The following is a 22,550-nucleotide window of genomic DNA, read 5'->3' as shown; positions in this document are numbered from 1 at the left end:
ATCTGTTGACACCTCCCCCTGCTGCGCCGCCACACCCATCTCAGTGCACCTCAGTCTGCCAAACTACCAAACTGAGCCCACCTCGGATTGCGCTGCTCGAAACTAGCTCTGTGCGGGGTTCGTCCCCCTGCGCCACCCTGCACCGTGCCGGGAAACTAGAGGCCTCTGTGTGAAAGTCAGGGTAATCACCAGCAGGCTAAGTGTAGTATGTTGAAGATTCTCAGCCATCCAGGTCATGGGCTAGGTGTAGTTGCCTGGAGCAACATTTCACCCACAGCATATCTAGCCACAAGCTTCATCACTTCTTTGTAGCCTGCAGCTGTCCACAATAAAAGTCAAGTTTTGGTTGTTTTAGCAGTGTAGGGCTAAAGCCAACTGTTGCAGCCGAGGAGGGCTCACCTTTGGTGGGATGTATTTCCTAGGGATCCATATTGTTGTGCTGTCGGTCGCAGAAGCCGAGGTGTTTTACAATGTGTTTTTTGCAGTGGAAAAAGTTTAAGTACCACTGACTGCAGTAACAGTGTTCGTGTCATCTTTCCTCTCGACAAAATCAAAGTAATGGGAATATTTCCAACCGCTAAGATGAGTGTTTCCATCTTCCAAACTAGCTTGCTGCTTTGTGGCGTACATGCACAGCACAACAATTGCGATAATAAGTCCCCTGATGTGATGTTGTAAATCAGTAGTGATGTGATAACAAAAGTAACATTGTAAGGAGTTGTTTAGTTTTGGGGTCAATGTAATATTATATCTGAAATTTTATGTTACACTACTCATTATTGGTAAAGAAAATAACTAGTAACATGTTATCAGTAACACTGGCACTGGATAGATACATTTAGGTGAATTTTACAGGATCTTTTACTTTTCACAGGTGAAGGTCTTCAACTGGACAGACTCCATGTGCCTGTGAAATTTGTAAATACTGCCTGAAGAGGCTTAGAAGTGGTTTCAGAGCAGATAGAGAAGAAAACTTGAATTACCGCCTCACGGTTTTATGCCTCTGCCAACCAGTCAATTTGCAGTTTACATTAATGTCTGTTCCGACTCATATAATATCTGTAGTGAAGACTTTGAAGGAATTTGATAAAAGGTATTTAGTGTATTTTCTTTCTTCTTTTTTTTGCAACCAGGCAGCCCTGGAGATTTATACAATCAGTGCTGTACACAGTTTTTAAGATGTGCAATGTACTCACTCGGACAAACTATCAACAATCAGTGACCGGTGCTATGGCAGGTGTCACAGTACACAGCATTTCGCAGGAGGCAATTGATGATTTTTGGGGACATAACAATCAGATGTCATTGAGAAGTAAGCAAAATGGCCTAAACTATGCATTGGAGGGATATATTCATCATTTTATTGTTGAGATGGTCGATGAAAAGTTTAAATTACAGGCCAAATTTTACAGGTCACAGTGTACGCTTGTGAACCACATCTCGTTGCCGTCGCCATCAAAGACATCAAGTTAAAGTGCCACTGAAGTTAAGGTTTTTGGCTCATGGTATGAGAAAAGGATAACGGCCTTTTTACCATCTTTACTAAGAGTGTCTCTCCGTTAGTTTGGTGCTACAGTATTTACACTGAATCATTCAGCATAACGTTTGCCAACCTTTGTTATAATTACAGTTAAGTTAATGAAGCTAAGCTCCAGAAGTTAATGTTAGCTTAACTAACCTATGGACAACAGCTAACAATGATGTACGATCACCAAAGTACAAAAATAGAACAAAATAGGCTAATGAACTCCCAGCAAACAAGGTGACATGATGAACAATGCAGCTAGGAGCTAACGTTAGGCTAACTTTAGCTAACGTTAGCTAGAGATGTTAAAGATAAATTTATATTTCTTTCCAGCAAAGTGACAATATGTTGCCTCAAACACAATGTTGACTTACCTTAGAACAGATGTAGACATCATTGTTAATCTCATTCACACTGAGGTGATTTATCCAAAGGAGACACTTTTCTCAGTTGAGATGTGATTTAAAGTGTAAAATACACCTCGTCGCCCAGCCTCTCAGGATACCTTGTGTCGGAGTTGCATGTACCCCATGCACACCGTTTGACCATTTTTAAACTTCAAATCCCGAAAAAGCTCATAAAACCGAACAAAACTGACTTTCTGTAATGCATTTCAATGAACGTCCAGGCAGAGAATGTCCAAGTGTATGGGAATGGGTATACACACTGTGATTGGCTCATCGCGTTTGAGGGCGGGAATTAGCCATAGGTCACTTGAGCATCTGACCAAATGTCTCCTATTCCTGAGTTACAGTGTTTAATAACAGCTAAAGAAGTGTGTGGGTTTTTTTTTTTTTTTTTTTTTTTTTTTAAATTTAATGTCAGACTAAAACTGACCTTTGACACTTTAGATATAAAATGTAATCACTTCATTATTTTAACCTATTCGATATTTGTACTAAATGTTGTCACATAATGTTGACCTTTGAGAGTCCACAGGAAGAAAATGAAATGAACCAAGAAGTCAGTGTGTTTATAAGGAACAGTTTCATACTTTAATAAAAGGGTATTTTCCCTTGGCACAGATCTGCTATCAAATAAATAAAGCAATTAATCAAATACAATCTATATAAACTAAACAAAGTCATGAAAAACATCAGGAGGGAGGGGGAGGGGAAAAACAGCTAGTGCTAAACAACTTTCTTTTACAACAAACACCAAGTGAAAGTGTGTCTGCGTGTGGAGAGAGAGAGAGAGAGAGAGAGAGAGAGAGACAGAGAGAGAGAGAGAGCTTGTGTTATAGACAGATAATTACTCCTCCCTGCTAAGTGGGATCGGCGTGGCGGATACTGGAGTACTAGCTGACAGTAGGCAAGTGAGATAGCTTAACAGGTTTTTAATTATTATAAATACGCCTTATAGTCTTTCTACATGATGCTGGTTTATCCTTTCTGCAGTCCACTATATACATCAGCTCTTTAAACAATGTCGATACATGGATCTTACAAAGCAAATTAGTGGTGCAATACATACTGTATTAACATGGAGGAGTGGCTCCGAATACTGAACATTCTATACAACAGGACAGAAGACAGTGGATGTGGGAGTTTGTGTGACATGGTTTGCAAATGCTTGTTCTGAAAATAAGCTTTGATCATTTGAAATAAAAGGAATAATACTGAAACACTGGTAGATTTACAGGGATAGCTGATGACTGAAAAGCTTAATATTATTCTGATCCCCAAATATAGATATATTACCATTGTGTGATAAAAGACAGAAGAGGGAGTTTGACAGTTGTACCCTAAAGGTTAAAAAGGTTTCAAAAGTAAGTTTATTCCCCGGAGCGTCTGGTAAGGTCTGTGTGACAAAACTGAAAAGAAACTCCTTTCCCAACTCTCAACAAATGCTGTAGAGGTTCTCTTGAGCAAGGCACATCACCCCCAGTCACTCCACTGCTGATGCTTTGAAGTCAGCAGAATGAAAGTGTGTTTGTAGTGGGCTCCTTTCTGATATGCCTTCAGGTAATTGTACGAATGGAAAGCAGGGCATTAAAGAAAGGAGTTCTGTCTGTTCAGTAAAACGCTCTCCGGGTAAAAGAAGTTTATAAATTGCAACCTGGCTGTGGGTCTGACCGAGCCTTTCACCCAAAATTCCTTCAGAAGCCCTCGTTCACCGTGTCGAATCAGACCACCCTGCAGGACGAACGGTCGCCTGCAAGCTGTCCGTTCACACAACCAGGCGACCAATTCCACACTACTTATATTTGGAGAGTCATGCTGGTATCAGCGCCGTTTCGGGTGAGGTTGAGACCATTGACAAAGGAGTTACAGTTGTGTGAGGGGCTCCAGTAGCAAGGACTTGTTGTCCAGGAAAAGCAGTGTGAGGTGAGGAAGCTGAGGTATGGAGTGCAGCTGTGATCCCTCTCGGGAGGGAGTGACGCCGTTTCCACCGACGGGTCCCGTGGGATGACCCGTCTGGCTGGTGCCTCTGCTAAAGGACGGCCTGCAGCTGTGGGAGGACACCGCAGGGCTGAGGGCAAGACTGGCATACACTGCATTCTTGCTCATCACATGTACACGCTCATGGAGGACTAACATGATAAAACATAGTGGATATAGTCTGAACAGTCATGGGCCCTGGGGTCCGGTTAACATAATCCTGTATTATCTAGTTTTCTCTGTATGTATGAGGTTGCCCTTGAGCGCGGCTTTTAAGTCCCAACAAAAGACTATGGATGCATAAATGCCGGTCATTTGTAAACGTGATGCTGGGAAGAAAATGCACACACACTCACCAGGAACACCTGGGAGAAAACAATTAACTACTATCCTGGAGAACCCCAACATCTGCAGCTCTCAGTTCAGTGCATAAACATCTGCATGTTTATGGCAGCATCAGCACAGCATCACTGGACAGGATGAACAGCACAGTCCCTGGTGCTGGCAGGAGAGCAGCAGTGGTGAGTTATGGGTCTAGTGGAGCCTGCGGGCCGGGCCCAGTGTTATCCAGCACCAGAGGAATGAGACAGCTGAAAGAGCCCTCGCCCCGCTGCACGACAAACAGAGCCTAGTTGGCTGAGCTCTGAGGCCACATGGCGGCACGGTGAAAGACCTGCTGACAGCTGGGGGACAGGAAGATGCCATGTAAACAGAAGGAGCAGCCGCGTGACCCGGGACCAGGCCGAAGGCTGGATGACAGAGCTGCTAACGTCAAGTTAGGGAAAGTGCTAGTCCTGAAAGTCGGGAAGTCCAACATGAAATCCGCTGTGCTTGGGCAACTCCCAGGTGTCAGTGTGTGTAACTGCTTGGATATGAAACAGGGCGGGGATGAAAAATGACATGCATGCTCAGCAAAATATTTTCCTGCATAAATAACAAAAACCTTTAAAGGCCAAACCTCATACTGATGGATGAATACACCAACCTTTAACTGGCTGGATGGGACTTTGTTTCTAGTTATGCAAATGTGCCAGGAGGCCTGAGCCAGGACCGGAGAGTTCTGTTGCACAATTGTCAGGATGACACCGTCTCTTGCTTGGTTTTAAAGAGTATCATGGGACTGAGGACATGTGATTTTACGGCTGACATTTTAGATATTCAAATAAAAAGAGAGCTTTTGTTACAAACCATCTGACTGGCCTTAAAGGTCAACTGCTTTTTGGTCAGACAGGATAAAAAAAAATGTGACATTTGCTGTAATTTTTCCAGATTTTTTAAAGTCCGATTCATCTTTATGCAAAACTCACACACTAGTCCAGTGTGTTAGATTTAGGGGGGATTTAGAGGAATCTAGCGTTGAGGTTCGCAGACTGCAACCAGCTGAAACTTTAGGTTAGAATACCTCCAGTGTTCATTGTTCAGAAGATTTTTACTAGGAGCCAAATTATCCGCAGAGGTCTCTTCATCTCTAGAACAAGTAGACCAGGTGATTAAAACCAGTAAAAACATTGAATAAAACAGTTTCATGTTATAAATTAATCTTTTTCTGACACTGCTTCACATGTCAGAGACAGGCGGCTCGCCCACCACATGCTATTGTGTGCTCACCTTTTTTATGAAATGTTCAGGAAATTTTCACCGGGAGCCGAATTTTCCGCAGAGGTCTCCTCCTTTCCAAAACAAACGGACCCGGTGATTTAAGTCATTAAAAACACTAAATAAAGCAGTTTTACATTACAAGTCTGTCTTTCTCCAATGCTGTTTGGTAAATGAGACATGTGGTGTCCTTTTTTTCTCTGATAACTTAAGATTTAGATGTTCAGAGGGTTTTCACCAGGAGCCAAATTACGCACAGAGGTCTCTTCTTCTCCAAAACAAACAGACCTGATGATAAAAAATAAAAAATAAAAAATCAGTGAAGACACTGTATAAAGCAGTTTCACGTTCAAAAAAAGGAGGTTTTTCCGATGCTGCTTGTCGCAAATGGGTTTCTCACTATGGTGGCTAACGCAAAAACACAAATGGCTCTATTTGGAGCTGGATTTTGGTTTGTCTGTTCTGGGCTGCTGTAGAAACATGGTGGCCAACATGGCAATCTCTAGATGTAGACAGCTCGTTCTCAACGGCAGATTCTTATTTTCAGGTCATTATACACAAAAAAATATACTTGTTTAATTATACTGTATTTCTGTCAATGTATCCATCTAAGTCCATTCGACACACTGGACCTTTAAATTTTAAAAATGATCTTAATTTGATGTGTATAATACACTACAGCCATGAATCTCAAAACAATTCCTTGTTCTTTCTGTTTCCATGATATTAGAGTGTAGGTCAGTCAAGCACGCGTTCTATAAAGCACTTGCATGTGTCGTGAGGTGGAGTTCCTGAACAGCACTGTTGAGAGTTGGGATTTTAGTCAATCAGGCATCATGACCAGATCACACTTCCATATCTGATGATATGGTGAGAAAGTTGAAACTGAGGCAGAAACAGAGTGTGAGACTGACTTTTTCTAGTCAAAATGAGGCTCCTAGTGGTCTTATAAAATGCGGTTGTGAAGAAAAACAAACATAAAAAGCTTCAGATAGTGAATACAAAGATATCACATTATCAATAAAGCTTATAAAATTGATAACAATATATACCTTATGTACAGCAAATGTTAGTTAATAAAAGTAAGGAGCTTTTGACACTTCAGTACTGCGGATTATGACACGATTTTTCTTCTTTCAAAAAAGTTTCGAAATAATTTGAAAATAACCTCTGAACGCTCAGTCAAAGTCACCATCACAACAACAATTAGGATAAAATTAGAGGTAGCAGCGGATTTGGGATCTCTGTTCTTTTTAACTTTATAACATGTCGACATTTTCCAACCCATTTTTGCTTACGGGACATTGCGTGCTTGAATCAGAATCTTCATTTTCATCTTCAAAAACCTGCCTGACAGCCTGCTTTAAATACTCACGCACCCAGGAGCGCACTTCAAGTGGTTTTCAACAGACACCAGTGTCGTGACACTCGCATACGCACACGCTCTTGCTACGCCCACACATTCACACGCTGTTTTACACAGACACACACGCGCGCACACACACACATACTATGCCCTGCTCTGCTATCAACTATATTCCTTCATATATTTTCATCTTTACATCACAGTCTTTCTTCCTCTCATCCCTCCTTTTCCTTAAAAACCTTTTGGCTTAGTGGTCTGGAAGGGTTGTGGTGCTGATTCGGAGCCTTAGAGTTCATCAGGTAGAGGATTACAGGGTCGATGGCGAGAGGACCTTATCAAATCGTCCCTCTGTGCCTCCTCTCCAGCCTTAGCTGTGATCCCCAGTCCTGGTCCTGCTGTGGCCCTGACACACTGTCCTGCTGGATACCCGAGCTTTTGTTTGTCTGACCAACCTCTTTATAACACTGATTAATAACCTCTCAGCACTGGGACACCCCATCCCATGATCCTCCCCTCCTGCCCATGTCCTGTGTCCATTACAAAGGCACTGCAGTACTGCACAATGTAGGGTGGCCTGGTGGTTGAGGAGGAAGGGTCTGAGTTCTGCGGTGCTGCAGGAGTGCTGAGCTGAGTCCCCGACAGGGTGGAAATTCAGGACTGGTAAAAGTGGTGGTAGTGGTGGTGGTGTTCATGGTGGTGGTGATGCTCATGCCGCTGCACCACTTGCCCCAGCCCCCCTTCATACAACAGCACGCTGGGCAGGTCCCTCACCTGCTCCTTCTCCACCACTGGTCCCGGAGCCAGAGAGCCTAAGGCCCTGTAGCCCTGGCTCTCCTTGGACCGCTGCTTGTGCTTACGGTAGGGGGCTGCGGACTGGTGAGGGGGGGTCTGGCTGGGTAGCGCTGGGGGAGGAGGGGCACCTCGGCTTCTCATCACCCTGCTGCTGATCTGTGCAGGAGGCGTGCGGCTGTGGGTCTTAGGAGAACGGAGGGCGTGTTTCCCTGAGTCCTGGGCTCCTCGCGTACGAGCGGGTTGGAGGCTGTCTGGAGCAACAGTGTCCACGACAGTCTGCAAGCGGCGATGGTGGGAATGGGAGTGGCCATTTTCTGGTTCATGGGAGCGAGAACGAGTCTGATTGGATGAACGGGTCTGAGGCTCTGCCTTCGTTGGCTCTGTGGTGGGGGCTGTGGGGAGACAGACTCAGGTATTAATTTATTTAACTAAGAAAGCAGAATTAATGACAAACTTCAAGGTTGTGGAGAAACAACAACAATTCAGCCATTGGACTTGTCAAAAATGTACTGCAAGGCTGCTCAAGGCCCCGGAAAAAGGGAAGAAAAATGACCCATTATGTGCAAATTATTGTGCCAACAGCTCACTATTAAAGATCGAGTAAAAAGCTCCATGATAAGATTCTGGCAGCTTTGCTTCAGGTTCTTTCTTCATGTGGATAACCCTGACACAAGGTGACATACAGCAGATCTCTGTTCGCACTCTCCTAACAGGACCAACATTAAAATAATCACATGTCATCACTGACCATCAGATCAAGGCTGCTGCTTATTAGACCTAATATTTCACTTCGCAACAGCCTGTTCTGTTGATGGGCTTTAGCCTTGAACACTTGATGTATTGTGCTTCCCCTAGCCCAGATGTTTGTACTGGCGAGGAGCTCAGTGGGCTGCTAGTTCCACCTAATGGCTCCAAGCAGGTGCCGCAGTAATGAGGGCCCCTGGATGCAACTTCAAAGGGCCACGCTCTGTGTTTCTCCCTCCCCTCTCCCCGTCTAAACCCCTGGCCCCGGTCCACTCACCGGCTCCGAAGCGGGATGTGTAGTTTTCGATGCCTGCCAGGTCCAAGTAGTGGTTCCTGCGTTCCAGGTTCTCATCCACACAGTGGCGCTGGCAGCCCGGCTGGGTGTGGTGGTCACTGTGGTGGCGCCTGTGGACACAAGCGGCACCTCTCATTAGGTAGCAGTTTGGGCCAGAGAGGTTCAGTATGGTAGTGTTTGGAGAAAGTAAAACAAGTGTTCCTTATGATCAGGCAGTAGTGCAGTAATTGTTAGAGAAGTGAGATTGTGACTGGAAAATCACAGGTTTAAACCTCAACTGGGAGTATTTGAACAGCGCAGTAAGAGGGCTGACTCTCCCCTCCACCGTTAACTCCTCTTTAGTACAGCGGAGGTAAATTTGGGCTCGGCTAATTAAAGAGTAGAGGACGACTGCAGCTCCCAAGTGTGAATCCTTCCTAAAACAACCACTGCCCCCAGCCACTTTGAATGGGGATGTTTTCTCTTTCAGAAAGTGAATGTTATAATCAGTGACATAATAAAAAAATATGATAATAATAAACTTCATATTCTTCTTCTTGTACACACTACAAGCTTCAACAATAGAGACTGAAGTGAACAGATGAGGTGGGTTTACCTTAGCAGCGCACGAGTCTTCTTGTCTGCACTCTTGGGGTCTTCTATGCACTTGTCATTTTTCTCTCTGGGGTGGGACATGTCTGCGTATGTGTGAAAGACAGGAGGCTATTATCAAAGAGAGCTACACAGAGCAGCCACACAGGCACACACACACACACACAGAAAGAGAGACACACATGACAACAGTCACACAAGCCTTAGAAGAAAGCAACCTTTGTTTTGGGGTTTCACTTTGAAGATCTATAGAAAAGGAAAAACAACAATGCTTCATTTATTCTATTTTCAACTCCCAGCCTCTTATAAGGCGCAGAAAGAAATAAAAAAAAAACATTCAGACTTCAGAAATTGTTTATTAAGGACGCGAGATCTGATGCAGTTTCAAATTAGCATGAAGGCAACCGGCGATATTTTCAAAGCTTGCTCTGTTTGAATCTCTTGACGGATATTTATAGCCGAAACAATAGGACGCAAACACACAGGAATATATACTTTTTGAGATATTTTTCCCTGACTACTTGTTTACCAAGTCGTCAGTGAGAAAAGTTAAGTTGAACGTAGCTATATTTTCCCGGCAGCTCTGAGAAGGGGGGGGGGGAAGGGGAGAAGAGGGGAAAAAAGGGAACTTTGGAGAAAAGAAAAATGGCTGTGGTTATCAAAAGGACTCGGCACATCTCTTAAGGTTTCTTTCAGAGTATTTGAAGGCGCTGAGGGAGGGGGCCCTCTCTTAGCTCTGTCACTCCCCCCATCATTAAAAATGAACCCCATTGAGTGGGAGAGATGGAGCGACGCCGAGACTGCGAGGAACAAAGCTCTGACAGGCCTGAAGCAGCCGCCTTTCTGCACGACAACAAACACATCTCTGGGTGAGCTGACAGCAGGCAACACAAGGGGGACCCCAAAACGCCCTCTCCTCTACCCCGCCCCTGCCCGCTGCGTTAATGCAAGCTTTACCTGCTGCACCCTGCGTGCAACTCCTCCACCGCTGGCTGGAGTCGGGAGCCACCGAGAGCTTGACCCTCAGTGTCTTGCTGCTGCTGGGAGAATGGTTGACGGAGGCGTCCACGACCTCATAGATGGTGTGAAGCAGGCTGGTGATATCCTGCAAGACAGAAGAGGTGGATGTGAGTTTGATCCGGGCTTTTTGATGTATAGCTTCCATTTAGCGGAGCTGAGAATCATTTGATCACCACGTATTAAAAAATCTTTCAGATTCTTGGTGAAGGTGGTGCATATTTTACTAAAGAAATCAAAAGAAAAGGAGCACAGGAGACTATTCTTATCGCTATACGGTTTGAATTCAAAATTCTGTTGCTTTGTGCATTAAAACTGTATCATAAGCTTCATGCTAGCTAGGAATTTAAAGAAGTGACTCAGACAACAGTGAACAGAGAAACTCACTGATGTCAGTTGTTTTAGTTCGGCTTTCCAAGTTGAAGCGATCAGACAGGGTGTAAAGACAAGTTATAAATTCATGAAAAGAAACGTCTTGGCGGTACCAGAAGAGGCTGACTGAGATGTCAGGCCTGATATGAGTTGTGTTACAGCTGTTTGAGTGCTGCACTTTCTCCATTTAATTCCTCAACATCACTTAAAGGAAAAGTTTACCCCAAAATCGAAAATACATATTTTTTTCCTCTCACCCGTAGCGCTATTCATCAGTTTAGATTATTTTGGTGTGAGTTGTCAAGTGTTGGAGATACCCTCTGTAAAGATGTCCCTCAAGTGTAATAAAACTAGATGGCACTCAGCTTGTGGTGCTCAAAGTGAAAAAAAAAAAAAAAAAGACACTCAACAGCAATGTCTCTTTCCAGAAATCATGATACGGTTACTCAAGATAATTCACAAACCTTGTTGTGAGCTGTCTCATGTAGGAACTATTTTCTTTCTCACGAACTACACCTGTCAACCGTATTACCACACAGAAGGATGTGTGCATCTACTGCTAGCTCACCTAGCACCACTGAGCTAGCTATCGATATACTAATCTCTATATACAGACTCTACATTCAGTGAATGTAGAGTCTGTAGGCAAACCCCGGAGATCTTGCCTCCGGAAGAAGAGCGGAAGAGCCCTGGTTTTGGGTTGTAGGCTGTTTGTAGTCCGTGTGATATTGACCAATCACGTTTGAGCCGGCTGCAGTTGTTGCCAGGTTAAACGCTCTGTGCAGTGAACTAACGAGGCGGAACATAACTGGCGTCACTGCAAACTCTGAATCCATCGCAAGGGTTCAGCATATTTACTTATATATAAATGGAAGTCGGAAACGGAAATTTGCCTCCTCCGCCCAAATCAAACCGGAATGCCAAAAAATCAGGGGTCTGCCCCCAGAGGCTGTATTGCTGTCTGCTGGAATTCAGACACCAAATATAGCCGATGGGTTCCGAAAATATCAATATACAGCTCAGCCGAGGAGGACGCCATCAATGTTTACATCTCGTGTTGGCGCCGTAGCTGTAGTTCGATAGAAAGAAAATAGTTCCTACATGAAACTGCTAACAACAAGATCTGTGTGATTATCTGAGTAATTGGATCATGATTTCTGGAAAGACACATTTCTGCTGGGTTTATCAAATGTATTTTTTGGTGCATTGAGCACCATAAGTGTGTGTGAATATGAGTGAGAAGGCCAATATCTACAACACTCTGCAACTCAATCCAAAACAATCTAGATTGATTAACAGCACTACAGGTTAAGAGAATATGCATGTTTGATTTTGGGTGAACTGTCTCTTTAAATGGCTGAAATTACATCTGCATAGAAGACAACACCTTTGAAAAAAATGCACAAAAGCATATATACATAAACCAAAACACATGCGAGTGCATATTCACATGCAAAAAGTGATACCATGCTCACTTCAGAACAAGGTAACTGGCCATATTTGGACTGCTTCATTTGCACATAAAATACTGCAGTCTCTAGAGGCTGTTTAGAGGCTATATTTTTGTACTGATGAGTGTGTTTGTGCACCATACTGAGATAATGACTCCCTCTTGGGTGTTAGGAACTGTGCTGGATCTTTTTCATAACAAAACAAAAATCTAATTGTCCTTTAAAAATGTCAGCTGGTACGGCTGCAAAATGAACCGAGTCAGTATCTCAATTCTCATTAGTGTTTCACTTTCGAAGGTAAAAGCTCCATCACAAGAGCTCCTTTGACAGAACTGCGGAGAATTAAGCCTACACCACACATAGACTCCAACAGCATGATTTTCACTCACTACAATACTCTGACTCATAAGAAAAAGGACTACTATGAATTCTTTAGGGACCGGTTCCACATACTGGTTTCAGACATAGACGTGCTGTATGAAAAAAAAATAAAAATGAAATAAAATAAAAGCTTCCTGTGTCATTTTTGGTTTCCTTCTCTTTTTATTTGTGTGAAGGGATAAAAAAAAAAAAGAGTTGGAGAAGAAAGCTTTTTTCCCCCTCCAAGCCGACGCCTGCCGTCTCATGAGCCATGGAGCCACAGGCAATGCCAAAAAAACTGCACAGCCAACCGCACAGAGGACAGCTCCAGTCTCTTTGCGCTGTTTCAAGTTGTTCTCAAAAAACACGGGCTTTTCTGGATGTTCTCTCAGATCTGTACCAGGCAGACGCAAGCCACAAGGTACCTTGCAGGAGCGGAAATGCACAGATGTCGCATGGATTTGGTTCTTAGGAGTGAGATTGGGTTAGAGGCTTGTAACTTCCATTCTTACTTTCTTTTCGGGGTGTGGTGATACTGGAGTAGGGCAAAATTTAACAGGGAAGTTACTGATTCATTCCCATACACAAAAGGAGAGTGAGTTGTAGCTGAGAGCTGTTGACCTGTAACACTTAAAATCTGTGTATTCAGAAATGTTTGATTCATATTTTGTTGATGCAATAAAACTGACATCAATCTATTGTTTTAAAGGCCTCTTATTACACAAACTTTTTAAAGCACTTTCTACTAAGATGCCATGTGGTGTTGACAGTTGACAGGTAGTTATTGTCTGTTTATTTTTTTCATGTTCATTCATGCATCAAGGTTAATTCATCCAGGTAAACCAAGACTTTACCTCTCTGGTGACTTTGCCATTGTTGTCAAAGTCGTAGAGGGTGAAGGTCCACTCCTGCCGATTATCCTCCTCCACAGACACAGCGCACTCCAACTCCTAAAACAGCACAGCATTGAACTATCAGTATCATCCGGTGTGCGAGTGTGTATTTGTGTGTGTCCTGCCATTGCCCTAGTTTCATCCAGAGGGGAGGTAATAAACGTCCTGTTCGGTGTTGACACTCACTTCAAACTGGAGCTGTTTCTGTGGCCCTGCGGGAGATTGGCTGTCCCTCTCCTGCATCTTCTCCTCCACACAGCAGCTGTCGGTCTTCTCTGGGGGTAAAGCCACTGCAGTGACACACGCATACACACACACACACACACACACACACACACGCAAAGATAAAAGAGAGAGCCTTAGGATAGAAACGTTGGGTGCAGTCATAACCTGAGGATACGTCGTCGCCTTCAAGTGTTCCTTGTAAGCTCCTACTTCCGAGTTTGGCAGCCGCAATTAAGATGTGTCACACATTCAAGCGCTCCTTGGAAATAAACCTTCACAGCCAAACTCCTCAGTCTTTGTCTCACTGCCTGTATTTTACATTAATGTTAACATGTAAATTAGTCATTAGGGGTGTCATGATTTCGATTCTAAATTGAAAACTCAATTGAAATGAGCTTTCACATCAGAATCGCCAATTCTTGCAAATTGATACCATGTATCTTTTTAAGAAGATTTTGAAAACGTAAAGAACTTGTCAGGGCATAAGACCTATGATCTGTAGATCTTTACGAATTAAGACTCGACAGTCTAAATATGGCATAGACTTCTGTACTGAAAAAACTGTTTAATTCAAAAATTGATCAAAAGTCAAATCAAATAGTCAATTTGGAGAATCGTGACACCCCTACTAGTAATGTATACTGTAAAAAAAATGTAAAGGCAGCACAGGTTCTGATTTGTTTAGCATAAGTAATGCATACAGAGTATCACCAACTTTAATGGGACAGGTCAGTATATTGCAACCTGGATGTACATTACTACAAGTGCTTGTTTTTGCCACAGAAAGGCTATGACTGAAGTGTTTTTCTTTACAATACTTGATCCAGTCTGTTCATTTTTGTGACTTAACAAGTCTCGCTTCAGGAAAGCTCTCGTTGTGAAGTCTCGAGAGTTAAGTTGTTGCAGAAAGACAACAACAAATATAGAGTTTCATTTCTTTGTAGGATAGTTTCCATAATTTTTCAAACAATAAAAATCTGAGCCTGTCAGCGTCAAAAACAAGCACTTTTGATGGACTTAAATGACTGAGTGCTATTACCCTGAAGGATTACACTGCAGCCTGTTCCAACCAGTTTCAAAAATTGTCATTCCTATTAATCACTTAGGGCGCATCCACACCAGGATAGTCCAGGGGACTTGGTTTGATTGGGCCAGGAATGCCGAAAAATTTCACACCTTCATTTGGTTTGGTTCACTTTCACACTGCACTTTTTAAAGCGGATCAAACTGCCTGGACAACGTCACGCAATTACAACAGCTGCTCGTTTGGGGGCTGTATTGCCTGACTCATCTATTGGCTAGGACCAAAATCCATCCCCTTCAGCCGGCTTGGTCACCACAAAAACAATGGCGCAACACCAAATTTATGCAGTCTTGGGGTTTCTGTTTTTACTTTGGTGTTCAAACCTAATTGTTTTTGTTGGCTTTGGGTTTTTTTCTACCCAAAATGCACTGCACTCTACGTCGCTTCCTCTCTTTGGTTCACTTCCTCTCTTTGGTTCACTGGATAGTCCGTTTGCATTTCCCACCGTACGCAAACTGCACCAGGGTTCACCTGCAAGTGAACCGAGACCCCCAGTTTTCAAGCGGACTATGGTTTCATTAGGTCCACACCAGAGTTCAGAAAGCGTTCACACCACTCCAAACAAACCAAACTATCCGTGGAAGCGGATCAGGGTTCATTTAAGGTGGACCAAATAGCGTGTGAATGCATCCTAAGACACAGAAACATGAGAAAATTTCTCTTTAAAATGGTGCAAGTAGCAAGTCCAAGTTGGTCATTAAGGTTGCAGCCAAATGCACTGAGCTTGTAGAGTGTATTTACAATATTTCTAAAAATACTCAAAGGTGACCAGAAATTGAAGCACAATTTGGAACTCACAATTAAAATGCACTTTTTGAAACATGTCATGTTAGAAACACGGGGAAGCAATCAGAGCAAACTAATCTAAAAATTCAAAAATCTGATACTTTTGAAACATCTGAAGTTGCTTCTACCACAGTTCTGAAAACACACCATATCTGAGAAACAGTAATCTAATTGAACTTTTGGCTGAAAACCTCAATGTGCAGTGTTTCATGTCAGGCAACAAGTTAATTACTGGATTACTCAGGAGAGCCAAAGTGCTGCTGAATCAAAAAAGTGATATCAAGACAGGAACTGGAATCTAAAATGTCAATCCAATGGAAAAAGAAAAATTGCTGAAACTGTGACAGCACTAATTCTCCAATGGCAAAAGCTCTTCCATCAGCCACATATAAAGAAACACTTTTAAGCTCTTAGCTGCAGTATATATTCCAATGGGTTCACACTGTGAGGGGATGTCAGACATGAAACTGGATGACATAACATGTCTAAAACATGATAGAATATTAGGTGGCATTTGGATATAAATGGTGGAACAGCATGTGAACATCAAAGGGTCTATGGGAGACCCCTGGGAGCTCATCACTTTATGAAATGACATTCACCGTAAATTACCATCCGCATATATAGTAAAGGCAGATGGTCCAGAGGGAGTACTACTCTGTCATATGCACTTAATCTGACGGCCAGACTCACTCGTGTACGGCCTGACAACATTTACGATACCATAGAAATCAATTACAGCTTCACTGTACGACACTACACAGCACAGATTTTCAGACAGGAGTCACACTGTGAATGTCTTGGTGACAAGTGAATAACTTCATACTCCTTTAACACCAAATCTAAGACCTGTGTGTGCACTGGTGTCAATGCATTAATAAATAGTTTGGAAATTGGTGAGCACAAGTTACACTATAGGCTGAGAGAATCAATCATATTTTTCAACTGTGTCATAAAAGGGTTAATCAAACGTTAATGGTTAATGGTGGTGTACTTTTGTATTGCACTATATTGTAAGGTAGTCCAGCCTGGTGGACAGAAATAACACTACTGTCCCCGTCTGGTTCAACGTTTTAGTTTCAGTGTTGGATGCTGGCCCAGACCTAATGCTACCGGATATCCTTCTCTGCTTTGAAATCCAGCATTTGTTTGACACATGAGACCGCAGATACACACGACAAGTAACTGAGATTTGGACGGTGTATATGTCGGCTCCTTTGCGAGCCTCTTTGAGTTACAGTTACCCAGACAGCTCCTTGCTTCATCCTCATGTGTCTGTGTGTATTTTCCCAGAAGCTTGTTACAGCCTTTACCCAACCACAGCCCCTGTGTGTTTCACCTCTGGTCATTTAGCTTTGCGTGAGCATCACTTCCCCCACCTCCTCATCCAATCACAGTCCTGCAGGCCACGCACACACCCATAAACCCACACAGACCACACCCCTCTCTCTCTCCACCCTCCCCTGCTCCTCTGCCACACTTTGAAGTTCCATTCTCAAACCTTTTGGAAGAAGATCAGACCGGCTGTAAAACAGAATCACTAATTAATTAAGCCAAGTCAAATCTGAAACACTGTTTGTTTGCTCGCCAACGGAGCAGACACAACAGCCCAATTTCTTTCCTCCTGATCCAAAGCAGATCAAAGCAGACCTGTCTCATCCCTGGGTAGGGGAAAATGCCAGAAATGAAAGGAATCATCCCAGGGAGCTTTTACCAACTTTTTGGAGAGGAGCAGCATTTGGGGTCCCGCTGTTTGATCATCTGAGGTGCTCAAAGGGAACATTGTGTGCGAGGGCAAATCTGTTCCGTAGCAGGCTCAATATGGTGGTGAGATGCTTATCTCGGAGCTAATGAAATGCCGGGAGGAGTAACAGTAATCTGCTATCACCCTGCTCCCCCTCTGGCCCCCCCATCACAGACATAAGCCGACTCTTTATGAGAGGAGCTGAGCCAGGGGATTGGCTGCACATCAGATCTGAGGGGCAAGACGAGGGCAGCCGAGGCGGGCACCCTCCAAGCCGAGCCTGTTCCAGCAGCCATGCTACACACACTTGCACGCTTACACTAGTACACACACACAAACACACACAGAAACGAAAGCACGTCGGGAAAGCTGCCACACACTGTGCACAATCACACCCAGCTTAGCTAGGCTACTGTATTACACATAACTGGGCCTGTCCCAGCTCAAACACTGGGGTAGCTCAGTGCTGGGTACTAAGGGGAATATGGGATGGCAAGGATGGGATGGCCTTTGTTGTGATCATAGCAAATCTCTTCCTTTAGCAGCCACCACTGAAGTACTCCTGAGCAAGGAACTTAATCATCTAATCTACATTGTGACCCACAGGACAAGACTGTTGGGAAACCCACATGTGAGCAAGTGTAATCTGAAACAAGGTGCTGATGAAGACTGTTTTCAGCAAACTTCTCTCTTGTTAACTAAAGGTTAAAGAGAGTATCCTGAAGACACTTTCCTCCCTTCTTCCATCCTTTGCAGTTTTTGCCAGCAAGTTCGTTTTAATGTCTCCTAACTGGGACAAAGAAACGGGAGCACATAACTCCGGTACTCTCTTCACTTCACTGGCTTCCGGTTAAGTACAGGATTGATTTTAAGATTATTTTATTTGTTTTTAAGTCTCTGAATGGGCTGGTTCCGGAATACCTTTCTGACCTTGTTGTGTTGCATCGGCCCTCCAGAACCCTCAGGTCAGCGAATCAGATGGTCTCGGATGTTCCTCGATCACTGTTAAAAACTAGAGGAGATCGAGCCTTTGCAGTCGCGACTCCCACTTTGTGGAACGCATTACCATTGACTGTGCGGACTGCAAATAGCCTCTCCACTTTTAAATCACTGCTCAAGACTCACTTGTTCACCTCGGCCTTTGGTTGAGTAGAGTCACCTCTATTTGGTCTTTTACCTTTGTTATATTTCACTGTATAAATGTTTTTTGTGTGTTGTTGTTGTTCTTGCTTATTTAACTGTAAAGCACTTTGGTTGGCCGTTGGCTGTTTTAAAGTTGCTATATAAATAAAGCTGACATTGACATTGACATTGACATGGTCCAGGTGCTTCCTTAAACCCAGAGGAAAGAAGGCTTTTATGTGTGTTTGTTGTCCTATAATCTCTGATCTCTCTGTTTCCTCTCTGTTAACTTTAACTTGTCTTTCTTACATGTATGGACAATGGATCCATGCAGGGGACATCACAAATCCTCCACAGCTGTCTTTATTTGGGTCGCAGTGTGCCCGAGGAGGTACAAAAAGCCTTGCTACGTGCACATGAGGGCAATTCAAAGAACCATTCAGATAAGAAACTGTTTTCATTAATGGACAATAACTCAGTAGCTGCAAATCGAACATCTCACAATTCTTCTGGAAGATAATATCAAACTCTGCCTCATTAACTAAAACTCACATCATTTTCAAAAGTGTGAAGCTTGAGAACAGCCTGCTGGTATGAAACAAACAACTGTTGATAAACCTCCACTCAACTTCATCTGCACTTTAAAGTACTGTAGAAAAACTGAGTCCCATTGTCCCTGACTGAGACTGCAATATAGCCCACTTCAAAGCTGTGACATTTCTCCACCCACAAACGTCAGTTATCTTTCTTTGCTCACTGTCAATGAATGAGATTGCCTTGGTAACTTCAAGGGGAAAATTCAATTTTTTTTCAGGTCTGTATGATGTAAATATTCCCACATAATCTATGGAATGTTTTTATTGAAGCAAATGATTTGGGCCCTTGTCTTTTAATCACTGAGAATGATCAGAGCAGCATGTTCTAATTAGCAACATCTGTCTTGAAGGGAGGACAACCTCAGCCCAGACTTGGGTTCAGCCCAATGACTGAAAATCATTTCATACGCCATTAATCAGTCTCGTTATCTCATGTCTCTTAACTTTGTCTATTATCCAGTGAAGCAGAGCTAAAATAAAAGTGAATTTTTTTGCCACGCTTCCAAATTCTGGGCTGGTCTCGTTCAACTCCTCATTTCTGCCTCCGCCTCACGTCCAATCCTGTCTTTAAATGGGAGGGAGAGACTTTCTCCTCCCGGAGCTCTTAATCCAGGATCACATCACACCGGGGAAAAAACATGGAGGAATGGAGGCACTTTGCAGAGCACCACGGGGGGAGGGGTGGATGAAAGGCGGAGGAGGAGGAGAGGCGGGAGGGAAGGTAAAGGGGACCTCATCAGCACATTGTTGGGGCTTAGAGAATGGGTGTGGAGCAGAGGGGAAAGGATGAACAACCAAAAAAAAAAAGAACCACACAAGTACCTGCAGGACAACTGATAACAGTATTTTTGCAGGTTTTCATTCAAATCAAAATAAAGGGGATCAAATCAGTGACATGAAATGGTGTAGCTCTTGATGATGGGCCTACCTTCTAAGCGGTAGTGTTCATCACCGATCCTCTCTGCACATGCCTCATGCATGGAGTCCTGGAAAAAGAAAAAAGACAGAACAAAACACATAAATCACTGTTTCAAGTCATATAATGGAGAACTATCATATTTTTGTCACATAAAAACAAACATATTTAACGGTGCAAATCCACAGCACAGCTCTCAAACACAGAGTAACATGCCTGAATCAAAATTACAGCGTTTATGTATCTATATATGAGCAAAGTCTGACAACTGTACTCTTGAGCTTAAACAGCAGCGGAAAGTTTAAGAGGATGGTAATTGCAGGACTGAAACAAACTGGGCATGAGACTGGCAGTCAGCATTGAGACTATGACAGAAGTATCTAAAACATCGCCGCCGGCCCTGCAGAATTCTGAGAAAGAGGGCTGGTAGTAGGGCTATTTCGGTGGCGGGCTATCATTGCAGCGATGCGCTCAGAGGCTTGTTTTTATCCCAGACTGTTTTCAGCCGGGCCCCCCTCTTTTTGCAGCTCTGTCTGTTAGTGCATACCACAGAGGCTGGAGGGACATGTGATCCCTGGGCTTCACTATGGAAAAGTCTGGCTCAGGTATCCATGTGGCATTACAGTCATCTGGGCAGAAAACCATTACTCACGAGCTGACAAACGCATGTACATGCACACATCCGTACGCACATAGTCAAACACATGCACACATTCAAAGACCCACCCCTGGCATCCTTCCAAAGTTTTCCATTACATCCAAACTACTGACATTTCTGTCAGTCATCAAAAACCAGATAAATTGCACACAGGCTCTGCTGAGACAGAACGTATTAACAGCATTCTTATCATAGGTGATGATTAACCCTAATAATTAATAATTAACTTCATAAAATCCTTAGATATCATTGTTGGAGCGTATGCTGTGCACACACTGGTGTGTTCAGAGGTGAGTGTGTGTGTGTGTGTGTGTGTGTGTGTCTCAGAGGCAAGGCTGTGACAGCGTGAGAGGGGATTTCTGTGTAATCCAGAGAGGTAGAAGGTCAGATGGTGTGATCCTACCCTCCTCAGGCTAGTGCCGGCCGGACCGCAGCGCTGTGGGTGGCCTCAGGAAGAGAATACAGCGAACCACAAGACTGGCTGGCTGGCTGTCAGACTGATACTCCAAAGCATGTACCCAGGATGAAACTGTGTTTGTTGTTGGTATGAATGGGTCAGCACACATTCTGATCTGGCTTCATGACCCTGGTCTGGAGCTGGTTTTAATGTGGTCTGCTCAGCTTTGGTGTGATGAAGGGGTAATCAGTAGTTGCTATGATAACTGCAGGATTACATTAGGGTGCAGGCAAATTATAGTAGAACTATAAACTTTGCTTGAACTGATAACAAGTGTAAACAAAAGCACAGACAAAGAAAAATTATGTCCTGCCCACACCAGAGGGGAAACAAATGTATCACTCTACACTGACTTTATATGCTTGAAGGTGCCTCCTTGTCAATTCTGTTTGCTAGCAAACAAAAGAAAAATGCCAAAAATCTGATGTATGGGATCAATAGAGTAAAGAACCCAGAGCTTAATTTCATAAGCGGCCGGACCAAAAGAAATGAACTTTTAGGAGGACGATAGTGGATACAGACAGTCAGATGTGAGGTGAACACTGACACTCAGGTTTTAATTTGGTCAAAGAAACTCAGGGTTTCCCACACATTCTGGCGGCCCGTCCAATAATACCTGCCGCCTCATTTTGATTTTCTTTTTTTGAAACTGAACCGTCCATAAGGAATGCTATATATATATATATATATATATATATATATATATATGTGTGTGTATATATGTCTATATGTATATATAGCATTCCTTATGGACGGTTCAGTTTCAAAAAAAGAAAATCAAAATGAGGCGGCAGGTATTATTGGACGGGCCGCCAGAATGTGTGTATATATATATATATATATATATATATATATATATAACAGTTAGTTTCGGCCCTGCAAGCTGATTGGTCGAGAGACAGTAAAACCGTGATGATATTGGAGTACAACATCACAGTTATTTCACTGTGTATGTATCACCCCGCCTCACAGCTAATTGCAATCAACAATCAAATCAAAACTGACGGTTTGTGTCAGTTAGGTCAGCAGTTGCGCTGTAGGCTAATTAATTCATCCACTGTCAAACAGCCAAAAATATGTAGGCCTGCGGCCTCGTACCTACGACCGAATCACAGCCGTGACGATATCACAGTACAACATCACGAGCTCGAGTGTGATATTGCTTAAATATATATATATATTATATATATTTCATTGTGCCGGGTCTTTCCTTTCACATGCCTCTCCAGCAGCTGCTCATATCATCCATCGATCTCATCAGCTCTGATCGATTATCTGCCCCACGACTCAAACTTCACAAACTGCTATTGAGTGGAAAAAGAATTCATGAAGAGTTGCACCTGTGTTGCATTCACGGACCCGTTAAGACCTCCAATTTTAGAGGGAGGGCACAGAATGATACAAAGTGACGTTCACTCATGCATACATACACACAGAAAATGGTAAATTTCCTTTGTGGTAGTCATATATATATATATATATATATATATATATATACATATTTTTTTTTTTTAAAGATATTTTTAAGGGCATTTTTCGGACAGTCAAGCGTGAAAGGGGGGGAGAGAGAGAGAGAGAG

General features: G+C 43.2%; 1 protein-coding gene across 1 annotated transcript in view; it reads right to left on the bottom strand.

Annotated features, from left to right (window-relative positions):
* Window positions 1–2,517: 2,517 nt before the first annotated feature.
* Window positions 2,518–22,550, bottom strand: part of nkd1 (NKD inhibitor of WNT signaling pathway 1) — a 44,376-nt gene continuing 24,343 nt past the window's right edge. Inside the window, exons 4-10 of the mRNA XM_049602055.1 lie at window positions 19,869–19,926; window positions 13,570–13,673; window positions 13,345–13,440; window positions 10,248–10,395; window positions 9,295–9,376; window positions 8,682–8,809; window positions 2,518–8,052 (exon numbers count right to left, since the gene is read on the bottom strand). Of these exons, the coding sequence (XP_049458012.1) occupies window positions 7,520–8,052; window positions 8,682–8,809; window positions 9,295–9,376; window positions 10,248–10,395; window positions 13,345–13,440; window positions 13,570–13,673; window positions 19,869–19,926 (1,149 nt within the window). The 3' untranslated portion in view covers window positions 2,518–7,519. The remainder of the gene's footprint in view (window positions 8,053–8,681; window positions 8,810–9,294; window positions 9,377–10,247; window positions 10,396–13,344; window positions 13,441–13,569; window positions 13,674–19,868; window positions 19,927–22,550) is intronic.

Source organism: Epinephelus fuscoguttatus, linkage group LG2, assembly GCF_011397635.1.
Source record: "Epinephelus fuscoguttatus linkage group LG2, E.fuscoguttatus.final_Chr_v1".
In the NCBI taxonomy this organism is placed as follows: domain Eukaryota; kingdom Metazoa; phylum Chordata; class Actinopteri; order Perciformes; family Serranidae; genus Epinephelus; species Epinephelus fuscoguttatus.
The sequence above is the reverse complement of the archived record's forward strand: the minus strand, read 5'-3'. Positions and strand labels throughout refer to the sequence as shown.